The sequence below is a fragment of the Capsicum annuum genome, chromosome 6, assembly GCF_002878395.1.
Source record: "Capsicum annuum cultivar UCD-10X-F1 chromosome 6, UCD10Xv1.1, whole genome shotgun sequence".
Classification (NCBI taxonomy): domain Eukaryota; kingdom Viridiplantae; phylum Streptophyta; class Magnoliopsida; order Solanales; family Solanaceae; genus Capsicum; species Capsicum annuum.
Genome location: NC_061116.1, coordinates 216592041 through 216607129, shown reverse-complemented (window position 1 = coordinate 216607129; position 15089 = coordinate 216592041). Strand labels below are relative to the sequence as shown.

General features: G+C 38.2%; 1 protein-coding gene across 4 annotated transcripts; it reads left to right on the top strand.

Annotated features, from left to right (window-relative positions):
- The first annotated feature begins 508 nt into the window (after window positions 1-508).
- On the top strand, window positions 509-14971 carry LOC107875782 (zinc finger-containing ubiquitin peptidase 1). 4 transcript variants are annotated; one of them, XM_016722619.2, is made up of 6 exons: window positions 509-901; window positions 997-1096; window positions 3586-4388; window positions 4548-4659; window positions 14575-14670; window positions 14751-14971. In XM_016722619.2, exons 1-6 carry the CDS (start codon window positions 840-842, stop codon window positions 14832-14834), a joined length of 1257 nt encoding a protein of 418 aa, XP_016578105.2. In that variant the 5' UTR covers window positions 509-839; the 3' UTR covers window positions 14835-14971. The 4 variants fall into 4 exon arrangements, with proteins under 4 accessions (XP_016578105.2, XP_016578106.2, XP_016578107.2 ...); XM_016722620.2 differs by having other exon boundaries at window positions 577-901; window positions 14540-14670; window positions 14751-14789; XM_016722621.2 differs by having other exon boundaries at window positions 578-901; window positions 14552-14670; window positions 14751-14789.
- The last annotated feature ends 118 nt before the right edge of the window (window positions 14972-15089 follow it).

Genomic DNA, 15089 nt, shown 5'->3' with positions numbered 1-15089 from the left:
AAAATTCATTAGTTTAAATATGAAACTTTTAAATAGAATGATAGGTAGTTAACAAATAGGGAAATGTAACATAGAAGTAGAATTTAAAATGGGGAAAAAAAAACAGGTGTGCCGTGTGCCAATGTAGTAATTCTAGTAGTATTGTTTAATATTTGTGGATTAAACTTTGGGATAATTTGGTTTGGTTTCCCGCTAACCAAGAAATACAAATTTTCAGTTATGTCAGGCTTTGAATGTTTTTTTTTTTTATAATCTTTAAACTGATATAAATAAATACGTAAACCATCTTTGAAAAAGTATATTAATGGCAAGCTCGACTTCGAGGTTTTGATTTTCTTGTTTTTCTTGTTTTCATTCAATGTTCAGCATTCACACTTGATTGATTAATTTGGATAGGATTCAATTTAAGAGGAAAATACTTCCTAATAGGAACATAATACTTGATTGATTAATTTGAATTTATCTTATGTAGGATCTAATTTAAGAGGATGGATGTAATTTATGAGAAGAGTACTTTCTAACTTGATTGACTAATTTAAAATTTATTTTGCCTGGAATGTAATTAAAGAGGAAGTTACTTTCAAATAAAATTCAAAAATAAAGGAGAAGAAATTCCTTCCCCCCTTCAATCCTTTAATTTCACGCCTTCATGATTGGACAGTCCGATCACTAAACCCAATTTTGGTCAGACGTCTACTAATTTCTTTTTTCAAAAATAGGTGATCAAGAAAGAAAACATGAAAGTGGGCCCCGTTAATAGGGCGAAGAGGTTAATATAAAAAGAGGAAAAAGAGGGAAGGAGAAGAGAGAAAGAAAAGGTTTGGTTTCTCTCCAGAATAATGGCGGAATTGTCAGCTTGTCCTATTTGTAATCTCACGGTTCTCTCCCATGAACTCGAAAGGTACTTTGTTCTCTTCTTCACTTTTTTTTTTTTTTTTTTTTGATTCATTATCTGTATTTCTCAGCCTTTTTGAGAAAGTTGTAAAATTAATACAGGCACGCAAACAGTCACTTCGACGATGAAGACATTGATATAGACTTCCAATTGGCTCAACAAATTTCCCTTGTTCCTTCAACTCCACCTTTTATCATCCCGGTATTCCTTTTTCTGACCTCTCTCTAAATTATTTTTCTTCTTTTGTATTTTCTCTGTGATTTTGGCCCTGTTTGGCCACCAGAAATATGCACTTTTTTTACTTTATTCGAAATATGATGTTTGGCTGTAAAAACTAAAAATAAGTTCTCAATATGTTCTTACTTTTTTCCAACTACAACTTTTTTTTTAATAACCATGGGGCAGGTTGCGCGTATCTCGATTAATTGTATAGGATACCTGCCAACTCGCACGTATCTCGATTAATTGTATACTGCCAACTCCTACTAGCAACCGATAACAATTAACTCTGTCCATCAAGGCTAATATAGATGGAAAGAGAAATTGAACTTGGAAACTGATGGTGCTCAACCCAACTTCATCAACCACTACGCTACACCCTTGTTTTTTTTTTTTCAACCCCAACTTCACTTTTATATTTAAAAGATATAACCAAACACTACTACAACTACAAAATTATTTTGGTTTTCATGTCCAAACGCCTACTAATAAATTTTCCTAGTTCAAAATTTATCAACTTTGTAATGATTTGATCTCGATTAATTCTATAGGATACCTGCCAACTCCTACCAGCAATCGGTAACAATTAACTCTGTCCATCAAGGCTTAATACAGATGGAAAGAGAAAATGAACTTGGAAACTGATGGTGCTCAACCAACTTCATCAACCACTACGCTGCACCCTTGTTTTTTTTTTTTTCCAGCTCCAACTTCACTTTTATATTTAAAAGATATGACCAAACACTACTACAGCTACAAAATTATTTTGGTTTCATGGCCAAACGCCTACTAATAAATTTTCCTGGTTCAAAATTTATCAACTTTGTAATGATTTGCCTGATTTTGGACCTTTTTTTTGGGGTTATTTCCACGAATATTAATGATTCTACACTGGCATAGCTCAAGAGATTCCCTTCATTATATGGCTAGCTGGATGGGCTTTTTCCTCTTTCATATTACTACCTCCACCCCAATTTATGTAGCATCATTTGATTTGCAACGAATTTCGACAAAAATGAGACTTTTGAAACTTGTGGTCTAGAATAAGCTTTTCTTTTTGAAACTTTTAAAGTTGAATTGTTTCGAAATACGGTCAGATCTCTCTATAACGTCACCTTGTTATAACAATATTTTTCTATAACGGCCTGATTTCTTCAGAATTGATTTTTCATGTTATTTTAAATCTCTATAATGACACCTTGTTATAACAATATTTTTCTATAACGGCCTGATTTCTTCAGAATTGATTTTTCATGTTATTTTAAATCTCTATAATGACAGTCTACCTATAATAGTAGTGGCGCTTATGATAGCGGTACACTCTTTATAAAATTACCTTTCTATAATAGCATACTCAAATATTATGCAATAATATTTTGTAAGAAAATATACTCTATTATGTACTCCCTCCGTTTCAAAATAGTTGACCCTTTTTGACTTGGCACTCCTCTTAAGAAAGTATTTATTAATGGTTTATTTTACCAAATTGGCCTTATTAATTATGCTTTGAAAATATAAATTTGAGTAAATATACTTTGTTTAGTCATTTAATGTTGAGGGTAGTATTGGAAAAACATAGTAAAATACTATTGATTTCATCAAAAGGGACAACTAAATTGAAACAAATATTTTTAGAAAGAGGGCCAACTAAAACGAAATGGAGGGAGTACAAAATAAAATACCAAAATATTTATGGTAATCATCATTAATGTCATGTGCACAATAAATATTAAGTACAAATATCTATTTTAAAGGAAAAAGTTATATTTAAATGGTGCACATTAGTTATTTCATAACTTCATGATGAAAAAGACTGCTAATGTTTGCCTTTTTTATGGTCATGCTCTTTCTAATTTTGCATACTTTTGTTTATAATAATGTAAATTAGATCTCAACGTTGAAAGATAGTATACATATATAACGACACCTCTCTATAGCAACCATGAAATCTTCGAACAAATGCTGCCACTATAGAGAGGTTTGATTGTATATAAATATGACTTTCTTTTTTGGGCAAACGAAAAAAGAAAGTGTGCCACATAAATTGTGACAAAGGAGTTATATTTTTGTTTGTTAAGGATTTTCTCAAGTATTGGAGATATTTTGCAAGTCTTGTATAGTTAGATTTTGAAGGTTCTCTTTCCTCCAAATTTAATTAGTGCTTCAGATTCTAGCTTAACTTTTTCCTGTGTTATCTCGTTGAAGTTATTCTTTTTTATCCCCAAAACTTTAGGAAAAATGTTTCTCCCTCCATAGAATTTTGAAGTCAAATTGGTACTCTTGTGGCTGCAAATCTTTAGAATTTTGTTAATAAAATGTTCTAATACTCTGACCTTTTTAAATTGGTACATTTAAGCCCCCAAAATGACTAGTTATTGAGACAGGATAGAGGGTCACAAAAGATATTCCAAAGTTGTATCCTTGTTATTGCTAGCTCTAACTTTCTAAAGCTTTGCGTACCTGATTGTCAGGTTGATGATGTCATGCAATGTGAAACTAGTTCTCGAAAGAATCAGGAGAGTAGTTCTTCAAAGTTTGAGGCCAAAAATTGCTCTCCTGGAGTGAACGGTGTTACTGAAAAACCAGGGATTTTATCTAGTGTTAAGATCAATGAAACACACCCTCAGATTGGACAAGGCTTGATGGATTTGTTGAGGAACTGTTTAGAGTTGGAAACTGAAAAAACCACCACTATTTTGTGTGATTTTGTTGATCATTTCCAAAGCATCCCTTCAGAGGATTTTGGGTGGGGTTGTGGCTGGCGTAATATCCAGATGCTTAGTTCTCACTTGCTTAAGCAACGGCAAGAAGCAAGGGCGGTCTTGTATGCAGGTTCTGGGTTTGTACCTGACATCCTTTCACTCCAAAGATGGCTTGAAATTGCTTGGGAAAGAGGCTTTGATAAACAGGGCTCAGAAGACTTTGATAAAGCAATTTATGGCAAAAGAAATTGGATTGGAACAACAGAATGTGCTACACTCTTCCGTTCATTTGGCCTTCGTGCCAGGATAGTGGACTTTGTAAGCCGTGAGATAGGCATCAGAGCAAGTGGAGTTGGGAAATGTGTGGGCAAGATGGCACCACAGGTTTATGGACCAATGGATAAATATCTGTCCAAAAAGAAAAATGATGTATCCGAGGCTGTTTCGACATCGTATGATGTAAAGGTTAAGCCTAAGGTCCAGCAGGCACTCATTGATTGGGTGTGGAATTACTTCTCTGACAATAAATTCACTAAATCCGGCAATCATGGTATCCGAGTCAGTCAAAAAGCGTAAGTGAATTTAGTTAGCGACTGTATTTCCTTGATTAACCAAATATATATGATAATCTTTACTTGTGCATAAATTTTCTTGGTTACCAAGCTCTTGTTTGATGTTTCATCATTATTTTCTTTTGGTTATGGGGTCTCTTATAAGCTTCATTGAAACAGGCCATTGTACTTCCAGCATGATGGCCATTCAAGAACCATTGTTGGGATTCAAATTAAATGTCAGAGCAATGGAGCGATGCAATACACTCTTTTGATCTTGGATCCAAGTCATGTAAGTATTTGCACATTTCATTCATAAGCAAGTCTTGTCTTTCAGCTCTGTTATTGCTTTAGTCTTTATGGCTTCCCTATACTGTCATATTTCTTGAAAGGTGTTTTGACTCATTTCTGATGACCAAGTTTGTCATATCCCCTGAAAAGTGTGTGTGAAATCCGTAGTCTCCCTTTCCATAGTAAATGGTCGTTGTGATTTTTATTTTTATGAACTGAAGATGTAAAAGCATATTATGTTAGATGGTGGGCGAGGATTCTGAAAGTTGCCTATGCTCCATAAGTTCCTTTATGGGTAATTGGCTTTCATTGTTTAGCCTGCTTATGTATAATTGGTTCCAGAACTAAGACTCTAAGGAATTTTAGAGTTTTGCAGTAAATATACTTTTTACGGTATTCTTACATTACCAGTACATCTTAAATTGAATATGTGGTCTAGATAAGCACAAATGAGAGATTTATGATTGTGCTGCTCACCTTAAATGGAGTTGTGCTACAAATGTGCACACTTATAAAAGGATCTCCATCAACTTGGTACAATCTGTTTCCTTTTTTGTTAGTTCTCATCGCTTATGGTTAAAACATCATTTGGGATGCCTGACGTATGGGATAGTCATTGTAGTTATCAAATTTTTTTTGTTTCTCCTCCCACCCTGATACCAAACAGTCCTAAGAAGCCTCAAAACAGTGCACAACTCGCACAAAACAGTCCACAAGAACAAGACGCTAAAAATGGCAAGAGAACACAAAACACAACAAGAGACGATTTCAATAGATAAAGTGGATAGATAGATTGACAAAGGAGTGTATAGACTATAAGAACCCTAAGATATGTCAAACCTAAGGACCCTTACAACCTACACAAACTATCACCAATCTCCTACGAAGACACAAGAGGAACGTTACCTCCTCTAGCACCAACATTTCAAGCCCACAATTGCAACACAAGTGATATCCACACTTGTGACCTAATTTCGATTTTGCATCAATTGAAGAGAGGACTTGGTGTTTCAAATTTCAAGACTTACAACAATAATCAACCAAGGAATGAAAACCCTAATACTAAACTATATATAGTCTATTACATAACAAAGTGAATTGTCCAAAAGACCCTTAATGACTAAGGGGCGCCTCTCTAGTGTAGAGTGGGGCGGCTTTAGTGTGCATTTTAGTCCTCCTCACACTTTAGCGTTGCACTTCATTGGATGGCCTCTTGTCACACTTGCACACTCATCGATCTTCGTAGTCATGCCCGTATCATCCTCTCCATCTTAAAAGGAATTTGGCCTCAAATTCACGGGTTCATCACCTTCAAGGCTTCTTCTTTGAATCAAGCCTTCATATTCTGTCCCAAAGCTTGGATGCGTAGCCAAGGGCTCCTTGAGATCATCAAGCATGTGTTGGTAAGTCATCCTGTTGGTATCCTCCTTAGGAAGCACATGATCATGAATCGGCACACAAGAAAAGACGGTACTAGGCAAAATGCTAGTACCTTTGTTAGTGAGAAATAAGGGAGCCTTGTGGGTAAGTCCCACAAGTTGAGACTTCTTTCCTCCTTGAACCATTGCTGCTAACCCTTCTTCACTATTTACACTCGGTTTTCCCTCTCCTTCCCTTCTTCCTCTTCTCCTCCAACTCCCTCACTTGTTGATGAACTTTAGTCACTTGTAACGGTGAGAGAGGGTGGAGTGTATATCTTTGGCCATGGAGCTCAAAAGTGTACCTATTGGTTCTTCCATCATGCACGGTAGCTCTATCATATTGCCATGGTCTCCCCAACAATAAATGACACGCTTGCATAGGAATAACATCACAAAACACCTCGTCAAGGTAGTTGTCTACCTTAAACCATATCATCACTTGTCGGATTACCGTTAACTCCCCACACTTATTCAACCATTGAAGCTTGTATGGACTATTATGAGGGATTGTGGGCAACTTCAAGACGTCAACCAAAGTACTACTAGCAATATTGGCACAACTACCTCTATCAATGATCATAGAGCACACAACTCCCTTAAAAAGGCATTGGTGTTAAAAAGGTTCTCCCTTTGACTAGGATCAACCAAAGCCTTACTAATCATGGCTCTTCTCACCACCAAACATAGAACTTCAAGTTCACCATCACACGGCCAAACATCTTCCTCACCTCCTTCCTTTGACCCCTCGACTTTTCCCTTCTCTCCATCTTGAGATTGTTCATCAATCTCATTCGATTCAAGTCTTACCTCCTCTCCAAAAAAGTATAATTTCCCCTCCCTTAGGACCACATTTCTCTTGTTTGGACACTCACTAGCCTTGTGTCCCCAACCTTGACATTTAAAACATTGAAAGCCCTTAGAATGAGAAGAGTAGTGCGGTTGACCTTCGTTTCTTGGAGGGTATGATACAAGCACGATCGTGATTGGTGACCAAAACGTTGAGACTCGAGCTCGTGGGCTGGTGTAGAGGACAAGTCCCCAAAACTCCAAAACCGCCCCAAATGCACACTCCAAGACCTCCCCTTCACCATTGCTCATTTAGGGCATTCTAGTTATTTTGTATTAAGTTGTAAATAGAACATGTTAGGTCATTTTCTCATAAATTTGATGATATTTTGAGAGCTCTAGAGAAAGAGTCTTGCAAGGTGGATTCCTTGTAAACAAGTGTAGATATCACTTGTGTTGGTGCTAGTTTTGAAACGTTGGTTGCTTGGGAATCCCGTTCCTTTGAGGTCATCGTAGAGCTTGGTATTACTTGTATGAATTCTTGGGTCTTTGTGTTTAATATACACTTAGATTCATAGGGTTTGTACATTTGTATGTCAAGTTACCTATCTATCTATCTATCTATTTATCTATCTATTTCATTGTTGTTCATTCTCGGGTTTGGTGTCCCAAAACCGAGACTTTGTGTTCTTCTTGTTCTTGTGCTTGTGTTGTTAATCTAGTTTATTCGCTCGCTGATTTTGGAGGTGTTGAACACCTTAATATCTTCTTGTTATTGTGTTTTCGTTGTTGTTCTAGTGAGTCCGAGAGTGGTCACCAAAAGGGGTCCTGATACAAGATCGACAAAGGAGACACAAAACAAACACCAAAACATTCCACAAAAAACAAAAAAAGAAAGTTGTGTTCTTGGCCGAGAGTTGTGCTCTTGTGGTCATTTTGTTTGTTTAGAGTGTTTCAAGTGTTGGTTTCTTTCTCACCAACACTAAAAGTGTCTATATCTAAAGTTTGAGCTTAAAAAAAAAGGTTGACCATGTTGTTGTGAACTTGAAAGGTAGGCGTATATTGTGATGTTGTAAAAAAAAAAAAATTGGAGTGGGACGTTGTTGATGTTGTTATTTTTCTTGAAAATTGTTGTTGTGATCTTGTTGTTCTCACCTCTCTCTTATCTTGACCAACATAAAGTGCCTAATAGATCTAAAAAGGTGGAATATAAAGTTGCAAGACTTATTGGTGAAAGACTTTATCACATCACTCTTTACTTGACCACAACTTTTTCAACCACTTTCCCTAATTCAAGGGCCTTGTTTTGTGGGAATCGTACATGTCAAAGTCACATCTTTTGAATATTGAAATTGAAAAAGGTTCTAGGACTTACACTTTCCCTCCAAAACCAATTTCATCCATTCCAAATTGTGAAGAACCAAGAACATCAAAATTGATAATTAAAATTTGTTGAAAGTCGGCCAATTAGGGGGTGACACGTTACCCACTTTACTGTTCACACATTAATTTGAGCTCAAACTTGGAATATTATTTTCTAATTTATTGTTTCTTAGTTTTGTTTATTGGTTCAAACACTAATTGACAACCTAGTAAATTCCTACTAGCTTGTAAATTAGTTTTGGGTCCGTTTATTCGTGTCTACGTTTCTTTGTGTGCTTTCATCTTTTTGAAACTTGTTGTAGCTTTTTGATTCAAGTACGTACGAACTTTTTTTTTGAGTCGTTGTAAACAAAAATCCATTCCGACCTTAAGCCGCAAGTAGGACCAAGTAACTTCATTGGAGTAAAAACGGTGTACCAACACTTGTGAGACCAATTGAGTGATACTTGAAAAAGTGTGAGCTTGAGAGTTAGTGAGGGTGATTTTTGCTAACCTTTAACTTGTTATTGTTTGTGTTTTGTTTAGTCTTTCTTATTAGGTACGATGGGGTAGTCCAAGGGCCCCGAGAGAGGTAACCATGGATGCTTTGTTGGCAGCCATAATGACCGTGAAACATGATCTTAGTGGTCGAGTAGAGAGGATGGACAGGATGGAGGGTTCCTTTTCAAGGAGAGTGGATACATTGGAAGTTCGTTTAGATTCCAACCATTCAAGTCCCAAGCACTACCATGCCTCGACTAGTGGACATGCTACCACCCCGGATACACTTCACCAATTGTTCAATCCACCTAGACCAACCCATGAACCCATCCACCATTCCCTACTTATCCAAACAATCGAAGTCAAGTCCATCAAGAAGCTCCAATTCGAGACCCCCTTGATATGCCGAGAGCACCACTAAACCAAAACCAACCAATCTAAACTGATGATGTGGAAGGTGAGGGTCCTTATAGTGGTGAGGGGTTAGATGAAGCAGCTCTCTTTGCGGAATTTTTGCGTAATAGAAAAGGAGCTTATGGCGGGGGACATAGAGGCCAAGGGGGAAGAGTTGGACTGGCTCCTCATGGTAGGGGCAGCTTGGGACACCAACCTCATGTTCAAGAAGGTCTAGTGGACCAAGGAGGCAATGTGGGTAGAGACACGGGCCTAAATTCGATTAAGATCACTCTTCCTTCTTTCAAAGGGACCAGTGATCCATCTCTCTATCTTGATTGGGAGTTACAATGTAATCGGATTTGCCAACTCAACGAGTTAACTTCCTAAAAGAAAGCCGCACATGCCATTGCTCAATTTGAAGGTTATGCATCTACTTGGTGGGAGACAAAGCGGTTGCAACGGGCAAGGAATGACAATCTTGACCTTCCGGATTGGGATGAATTGAAATTTCTTATGAGGGAGAGATATGTCACGGAAAGGTACAAAGAAGAGCAACTAACAAAGCACTACAACTTGAGGCAAGGAGATAGAAATGTGGAGGAGTATTATGATGAGTTTCAAAACTTGATCCTACGTCTTGATATTGTCGAACCTTCGAATCATTGCCTAGCTCGGTTCAAGGGTGGCTTGTGCTATGAAGTTGTTTCTCAACTAGTTGCCCACAAATTTGACCGACTTGAGGACCTTGTAGAAGCAACCATTGAAGTTGAAAGGCACAATCTTGACAAGAAGAACTTCGGGTGGAACAAGCTCTACAAGCCCTTAGAGAAGAAACCATTTGATAAAGCACTCCAAAAGACCCCATGGCTTGAAGGTACTAGTTCTTCCACTCTTAATCCTAAGGGTATTGTTTGTTTTAAATGTCAAGGTTGGCGTCACAAAGCTAGTGAGTTCCCAAACCGAAGAAACATTGTATTGGTGGAGGGTGATCCTTACTTTGTTGGGGACAAAGTGACCAAAATTGATGTTAGTGAGAGAACCCCTCAAGAGATGATGGAGATGATGAAGCCGAGAGGGTGGTGGAGGAAGGGGAAGTTAATGTACCTTGCGGATTGATGAGAAGGACACCTCATGATGATGCTTGGCCCGAAGAAGGTGAGGTCCTGATCCCACTCTGACCTTTTGGTGATGAAGAACCCAAGAGCAAGCTCTAGTACTTTGCTCCAAAGGTTTGCATTTTATCTCTTTTGTTTTGTTTCTTGTCACACTTAAGTGGATAGACAAGTTATTTCTTTTGTGATTGGTAGGGTATTCTATTCTCCCTAGAGTCCCACGGCATGTGTAGAATGTGCACTCATGGTTTGATACTTTTGGTGATTGTGCTAACATTAAGCTTCATGTTATGAGGAATATGTTTTCTTTTGTCTCCTCTATTGTTTTGCAAGGTTCGGATTCGAGGTCGAATTCTCTTCAAGAAGGGGAGGATGATACAAGCACGATCGTGATTGTAGACCAAAACGTTGAGACTCGAGCTCGTGGGCTGCCCGACCAACAGAACAAGCTTTGAAGTGTAGAGGACAAGTCCCCAACACTCCAAAGCCGCCCCAAATGCACACTCCAAAACCACCCCTTAGCCATGGCGGCTCATTAAGGGCATTCTAATCATTTTGTATTAAGTTGTAACGTAGGCTATAAATAGAACATGTTAGGTCATTTTCTCATAACTTGGATGATATTTTGAGAGCTCTAGAGAGAGAGTTTTGCAAGGTGGATTTCTTGTAAACAAGTGTGGATATCACTTGTATTGGTTCTAGTTTTGAAACGTTGGTTGCTTGGGAATCCCGTTCCCTTGAGGTCACCGTAGAGCTTGGTGTTACTTGTATGAATTCTTGGGTCTGTGTTTAATATACACTTAAGTTCATAGGGTTTGTACATTTGTATGTCAAGTTACCTATCTATCTATTTCATTGTTGTTGTTGTTCATTCTTGGGTTTGGTGTCCCAAAATCGAGACTTTGTGTTCTTCTTGTTCTTGTGCTTGTGTTGTTAATCTAGTTTGTTGGCTCGCTGATTTTAGAGGTGTTGAACACCTTAATATCTTGTTGTTATTGTGTTTTCGTTGTTGTTGTAGTGAATCCGAGAGTGGTCACCAAAAGGGGTCCTCGGTTCTTCCAACTTGTGGACTGTTTTGGTGTTTGTTTTGTGTCTCCTTTGTCGATCTTGTATTAAGGTACCTTTGGGAGGTCTTGTTCTTGGCTTGGACAGCCTTGGCATCATGTTGTTCGACATTGAATGAGTGCTCCTTGTCCTTGTGCCAACCCAAGGGAGATTGTCCTTTGTACTTGTATCCCGGTCTCTCCTTTAGGCTTTAGCTCCCTTTCAACCTCCAAAGTGGCTTGGAAGATGCCATCAATGGTGTCGAATTTGTGAAGTGTCAATCGTGAGGAGATATCCCTATTCAATCCAACCTTGAATCGAACAATGTCATGGCTTACTTGCTCCCCTCGGTGATCAAGTTTCAAAATGAGTTGTTGGAACTCATCGTAGTAAGCCACGACGTTCTTGTTTCCTTGCCTCAAGTTATACAACTTTGCAAGGAGCTTTTGTTGGTAACTTTCGGATAGGTACCTTTGTCTCATGAGGTACCTTAACTGAAATCGAGGGGGCTGCCCCTCTATCAAAACATTGCCAAACCGCTTTACATACTCCCACTACGTAGTAGCATAACCTTCAAAATGAGCAATTGTATAGCAACTCCTTTTCTTCTCGGTAAGATCATTAACTTGGAAGACCCTCTCACATGCGGATTCCCATGCAAGAAACTCTTCGGGATCACTCTCACTCTTGAAGATTGGAAGCCCCATCTTGATGGTATTTAGCCCTACATCACGATTTTGGTTCCCTTGTTGGTTGCAATGACCAACTCTCCCCTCTCGTCCATGAACTTCTCTTGGATCACCTTGCCTTCCCCTCATCTCTTCCCCTCTCATGTAAGCATCATCACACGGTTCATAACCAGCATGTTGTTCTCCTCTACCATACCCCTTAACATGGGCGGGTCTATTTGGGTTAAGTGGAGCTTGTAGCGGCGGGATTGGATTTGGATAGTGAGGTCTTAGGTCAAGTGGAGTTTGGATGGGAGGGCTCGGGTCTGGTGGTGGTATTTGGGTCCCAAGTCTTTCTTGTTGGACTTGGTGAAGCGGAGGGTGGATTGGCCTATCATGTTCTCGGCCTTGGGAGTAAAGGTTGGTTTGATTTGTGGTAAGTGGCGGTTGTCTTGGTGGATGTAACATTTGGTGCAAAGTTTCGGGAGTAATGATTGGTGAGTTGTTTTGAGGGGTAGAAGGTCGGCTTCTTTGGATTTCCAGTCGCTCCAATCTCCCACCCATAGTCGACATCTCACCCTTCACCGATGCTATGTCCGAGTTTAAATTTTCAATACCCGCATTCATTCTAGCAATGTCACGAGACATGGCTTCAAGCTGAGCCAATATAACATTAGTGGCATTGTGGTCCATCGTGGGTTGAGAGGTTGAAGCCTCGGGTTCCATTACGATTATACCTAAAGCAAACCTTCAAGTTACGGTCCAACAAAACATCAAAACAACCCACAACGTCACACATAACAAACCAACAATATTCACGTCCTTGAACCCGCCAACAACAATACCACACAAACCTACAAAAACAACAAAAAATTAGTTCACAAACTCCTCACCACACTCTCACACACCTTGTTCGTCTTACACTTGATTTCACAAGTGTTGCAAGTCGGCTCGTAGTTCGTGATGAGTTGAGGAGTAAGTCTACTTCTTGGTTGGAGTGGATTCTTTGTTTGAAGACTCAAGGAAGTAATGTTCGCACTTGAACCAAGAAATACTACTATTCAAAAACAAGAAAAGCAGAAAAATAACGCTAACAAGAAGAACCGTACTCAAAAACTAATTTACAACTTAGTAGGTATTTACTAGTTACCAATTAGTATAAGAATCAACAAGATTGAAACCGATGAAAACAAAGAAAAGAAACTAGGAATTCCAATTCTTGAGCTTATGATGATGTGGCACTTGACTATTGGTCGTTGGAATGTTGTTGAAGTTGAAAAATTTTGTTCCAAAACTTAGTTGTTCAATTTTTGTTCTAGTGGAAGACAAATCTCGGCTATAGGGAGACAAACAAGACCTTTGGCTTCCTTTTCAAGATTCAAAAAGGTCTTGAACTACTTTCACTCTTTTGGCAAGACAACCTTTTTGGTAGTCTTGTCTCCTTTCCTCTTTTGGACAATTTTGGAAAGTGGTCTTCTTTTTGGTAGCTACACCTTTTGCAAGACTTTTGTTTCCTTACTATATTGGTGTTGTCTTGGAAATGTTTCCAAGACAAACAAGAAGTCTACTCTTCTTCTCTTGTTTTCAAGATCAAACAACACCTTTTGAAAACACTCCTTCAACACAACTTCAAGAACAATAAGAACAACAACACCACTAGCCGTCCATAACCTTCAACAACACTTGAAACTTAGCTCAAGAACTTGATTTTTTGACTCAAAAGTGTTAGAGAGAAACAAAACTATCACTAGAAACAACTAAGACAAGCAAAACATGCCTAGATCTAGACACTAATCTCGGCCAAACACAACAACAACAACAAGAACACTTCGGCTAAGAACACCAACACTTAGAACACTTTTTATTTTTATTTTTCAACTAACCAAGCCCAAAATTAACAAAACCAGCCTTAGCTCTGATACCAACTGATATCAAACGGTCTAAGAAGCCTCAAAACAGTCCACAAGAACAAGACACTAAAAACGGCAAGAGAACACAAAACACAACAAGAGACGATTTCAATAGATAAAGTGGATAGATAGATTGACAAAGGAGTGTATACCTAATTTCGGTTTTGCCTCAATTGAAGAGGGGACTTGGTGTTTCAAAGTTCAAGACTTACAACAATAATCAACTAAGGAATGAAACCCGTAATACTAAACTATATATAGTCTATTACATAACAAAGTGAATTGTCCAAAAGACCCTTAATGACTAAGGGGCGCCTCTCTAGTGTAGAGTGGGGCGGTTTTAGTGTGCATTTTGGTCCTCCTCCCACTTTAGCATTGCACTTCATTGGATGGCCTCTTGTCACACTTGCACACTCATCGATCTTCATAGTCGTGCCCGTATCACACCCTGTTCTTGTTGAGATGTTGAAAAGAAATCTGACAAGGCTGTTCATTTCAAAGCTATTAATTCCCTTTCAAGTTAGGGAATTTTTTTTAGAACTTCTCCTTATCAAGTATTTTTTTTGATGACTTCTGAGTTTTATTGTTATTTTTACTCATACATTTTGTCAAAATATCAAATTAACTGTCCTGCTGCAGGGTCATGTCACTTTTAAGATAAATCATTTATAATATCTCTAGATTTCTTACCAGAGTTCCACCATACCTTGTCTCAGACAACAGAATCCCTGGCAAAATCTCTCAAAGGAAACTTCGGTTGGCAAAAGCTAATAAAAAGAGGCGTCCACACTCTAAAGAAGCCATTGTATCAGGTTATACTGCATTTCAACCTTATGGCATTTAATTGATTTTCCTATGTTGAGTTACCAATAATGTACTATTTATCTTGCAGTTATGCTTTCTTGATCCTGGAATTGCCTCTGGGGAGGAGATTGAAAACCTAAAGTATCTACACAGCGTCCGTGTTGAAGTTTAGTCTCAAGATCTAAAGGATGTACAATATCCAACTTAAATTTCAGACAGATATTTTAGAAGGGTGCTCTTAGCTTGCATGTATCAATTCTGTGTACTCTTGTCATTTTGGAGATGAAACATAGGTTAACTATTTTACTATATGTTTTCTGCAAATATTAGCTATTGTGACACTAAGCTCCTTCATCTGTTAAAATGAAAAAAGGTTTGGGAGGTGGAAGTTTGTATGAAGGTGTGTATTAAGGTCCCTAGTTCCGGA